Genomic DNA, 4,009 nt, shown 5'->3' with positions numbered 1-4,009 from the left:
ATTGGCTATTTTATTTTAAGTAATAAGTAATGTAATAATAACAAATTATTTTTGAACAGCGGCCCACCGGGAAAGTTCCCGGTTTCCCGCCGGCCCAGTCCGCCCCTGAAAATGTTAATAATACTGAAGTTAAAAATTTAAGAAAGTGTGGTAAATTTATAACAAATTCAAATATTTTTTAGAAATTGTATCAGATTAATAGGTTAGTTAATATAATTATTGTCAAGATATTACAAGATATATATTACAGATATTATTTATGTACTTTTGATAAAAAGGAAAAGATAATAATTTAGCACATATTTACAAAACCCGCAATAGTACATACATAGAAAATTGCCTATATGTAACTCCTTAAAACAGTCGTTATCGTAAACCGTGGCTATGCTGATGGGCGGTGCAGAAAGTGCGCTCTGAGTGCACACTAGTGTTACACTGTAATCAAATCGAATACTCAACAGTCAACACTGCACCAGTTCACTGATTATTGGTCAAATCGAATACGTTTTTGTATCGAGTGCACACTGAGTGCAAAAAGTTCGTCAAATCGAAAACGCTAAAAGTTATATCATGGTTGGTACTAGCATTGATTAAATAAATTGTATTTAATCAATGGTACTAGGTATCTGATATCTATAGTATTCTGTGCTTGGGGGATTTTTGTTGTTCTGCATGCTATTGACGTTTTCATTATTGTCATATTTCAAACTTAAAATATTATTATTATTGTTATTATCGATACTTGATAATGTCATTATGTTGTCGCGGCAAGACGTGTAGTGTGTTACACAGGCGTAAATGCTTCAAGCGCACTCCCATCCCACCGCCACCTGCAAGTACAAATCGTACGAGCCCGACGACGGCGACGACGATGACAACGCTCACGACTTACGCGGGCCAGAAAGTTTTTTTCGCGTCCTACGTTGAATGTCACCGCCCGACGACGCTTCAGATACGTGAACCTGCCTACGAACGTGAATACGGCCTACCGACGGAGACGCCCGCACGCGTCTGCGCTCCGCCGTTTTCATTGGTGCTTAACGTGCTTCGAGACGCGATCATGAGCTAGCGTTCGACATCCCGACGCCGCGGCAACCGTCGCTTACGGCCCACTGACCGGGGCCCCGGAACAGCAGGCTGCCACCGCCGCCTAGTGTCGGCCGTCCAACAACAGGTCCTCGAACGGCTCTCGCCGTCATCCTCCGCCGCTGCCACCGACTACGAAAGTAGTCGCAGACCGCAGTAGCCTCCGCTCAGTCAGTCATCACTTCATTCATCTCACGCACACGCTGCGCGTCCGTCGTCGTTCCGTCGAGCTCAATCGCCGTTACAGTATCAGTCTCTCAAGTCTCGGCAGCTTCGTGATATGGATATACCGGTCAACGACTTGAGCCAGGCCAATGAATTAGGGTGGCGCGTGCTTGCCGCTGAGACGATTTTCAAATCGCACGGCTCAGACAAGGTGAGTGATAAACAACCGCCAGAACGACATTCCGTTCCGAAGCCGTTTTCCTTGCTCGTTCACGGTGATTCGCTGTTCTGTTGCTCAGCTTGTTGCTGGTCCAAGGCCTTTTCTGGTTCATCAGAAAGGCGGTAACTAACTGTTGGTTCATTTGGTTCTGTTGGTTTTATATTGTTTCCCTACACACAGGGGTGGCCCCCGTTCGTTCAACTAATCGGTTAGTTTGATAGATTACAACTTTCCACTGCTGTATCTGTAATAGACAGAATTTATAAAACAAGCTGCATTGTTTTTTGCTTACAGTTGTAGTTTATTTCTTATAAAATCACTTCATAACAATTTACACTCCAGCAAATAAAATTTAAGCTATTAATTATAATTTGCACATTTTCATGTAAATACTTACTACTGCATTTGTATATTAAATAATCAATTATAATTCATTTTTATAGAATGGAGCACCGAGCACGATCCAATTTGAGGTACCTGTCAACATCTGTGAAATCTATGTTCTTTCACCATCTATGTATTTGCGCACTTCAACCGGTGGCTTCCTTCTTGGGTAAGCAATGTATACTTAATATTGACAATTACTGGTTGAGTGGTTGATTACTTATGTGTACCGTATGCTAAAACCCATAAGTATAGTTTTACAGCTAAAATATGACCTACTATTATTTTCTTTTTGAATTTCAGGGGAACTGAACCCAAAAAATTTCCAATTACATTTCATTGTAACAATGTGGATGAGGACTCTGCTTCAGCAAATGTGAAATTGGGTGAACTCAACTATGAAGAAAAAGCATCTATATCAATGAAGTTTAGCAATGAGGTAATTAAGGTATAAAACTAACTTTCAACTTTTTTTAAAATTAAACTGCTCTTGTAGATATGGACAAACAGATTGATTGTGTTTGCAAAATATTCAACGTTAACCATTGTTGTTTATGGAACATCGAGGGATCCTAATGCTAAGGTACAAAAGAAAACATTATCAACTCTTCCACCACTTGGTCCTAAGTATATGAATGGCATATATTCTTTTGTTCTAAACTGAAGAATTAGCTAGCATTCAAGTGGATCCAAATTATACAATTTATAAAACACTTAACTCACTTGTTCATTCCTTCTTAATTTCAATACCATTACTGATTATATATATATTTTTTTCACTGAATTATAAATTAATATTAGCGCAGAGAAGTTATAACAATCGGGTGATTTTTTGGTGACTACAGCTTAATATACTTGATAACTATTACAAAATTTAGTTTTATATACTTTCATAATTTTCCATAAAAAGTATATTTTTATGTATATTTTTTTGTTACCACTAAATCAGATACTTCAAATGAATAGCTTTTTTTTGTATATTTTCATAAATCTTGATATTTTAATGGGTTTTGATGTAATTCATTATTTTAACTATTTAGTGTTAACTATTAACTTTTTGGAATCTGAAATGTTTAAATTCTTATTATTTATGTAATTGCCCAAGTATGGACTTTTTATTTGATTAATAATTATATATATTATGTTACGGGATTATTGATTTGTTAGTAAGCTAACATACAAATAATATATTTTATTTACACAAATTTAAAAAAGTTTTATATGTATTAACAAAGTTAAAATATTACATTATTTATTAAAATTACTTTTATAATTAAGTTATTGTTATACAAAACAATTTTTTTAGTTATGATAATAAGATCTAGAACTTAATAATACGACCTAATTCATGTTTAATAAAATATCTTTATAAATGCAGAATATTGACTTTAATTGGAAAAATGCTTTTAAATTATTATTATTTTAATAAACTTCAAATTAATTTATTCTATAAATAGTTTAAATGTTGAATGTCAACCTAAATGTTAAAACATAACTAAATGTTTCTCTACCATATTTTTCTTTCTCATTTGCAATTTCTTATTTACTTGTATATGATTAATTTTACTCAAATAATGTTGACTATCTAAAATCAAAGACAATTAATTGCAACATAATGTATTCAAATGTATTAAAATGTCTGAACATTGCTAAAAATAAAACTATATTTTTTTCTAAAATGTTGTACAGTTATTTATACATTTTCATTTACAATTATACATTTACCTAACCATTCTTCACAATATTTAGTGTAGGTGATTTAGGCATATCACAAATTACACATTGTCATACACACAACATTTATAAATGGTTGTAACTTATAATGTATTTAAAGCTGAAATCTAGAAGCGGTTATAACAAATTAATATACAATTGGTAATTATTATTTTTAAACTCATTTTAAAATATTAATGTAATCAAACTTTAATTATTTTTTAAAGAACCTGATTTTCTAGTAAATCATTATTTATTTAATTTTTAATATTCTCTGTTAAGATTATCTGAGTGCTTTATTTTAGAATATTTAAAAAATAATGTCTGATACTTTTTTTCAATACATTATACATATTGTTGGAGATGACTTAATGTAATTACAACTGATTCATTTTTCTATCATTTGTAGTTAAAAAATGATTTAATGTTTTTCAAAACTAA

At 32.9% G+C, this 4,009-nt stretch overlaps 1 protein-coding gene across 1 annotated transcript; it reads left to right on the top strand.

Annotated features, from left to right (window-relative positions):
• Positions 1 to 493: 493 nt before the first annotated feature.
• On the top strand, positions 494 to 3,524 carry LOC111032782. Its single transcript, XM_022313239.1, has 4 exons — positions 494 to 1,462; positions 1,915 to 2,024; positions 2,159 to 2,294; positions 2,352 to 3,524. Exons 1-4 carry the CDS (start codon positions 1,367 to 1,369, stop codon positions 2,517 to 2,519), a joined length of 510 nt encoding a protein of 169 aa, XP_022168931.1. The 5' UTR covers positions 494 to 1,366; the 3' UTR covers positions 2,520 to 3,524.
• Positions 3,525 to 4,009: the final 485 nt, after the last annotated feature.

Source organism: Myzus persicae, unplaced genomic scaffold (assembly GCF_001856785.1).
Source record: "Myzus persicae strain clone G006 unplaced genomic scaffold, MPER_G0061.0, whole genome shotgun sequence".
Taxonomy (NCBI): Eukaryota; Metazoa; Arthropoda; class Insecta; order Hemiptera; family Aphididae; genus Myzus; species Myzus persicae.
Note: the sequence above shows the minus strand (reverse complement) of the source record. Positions and strands in the feature narration are given on the sequence as shown.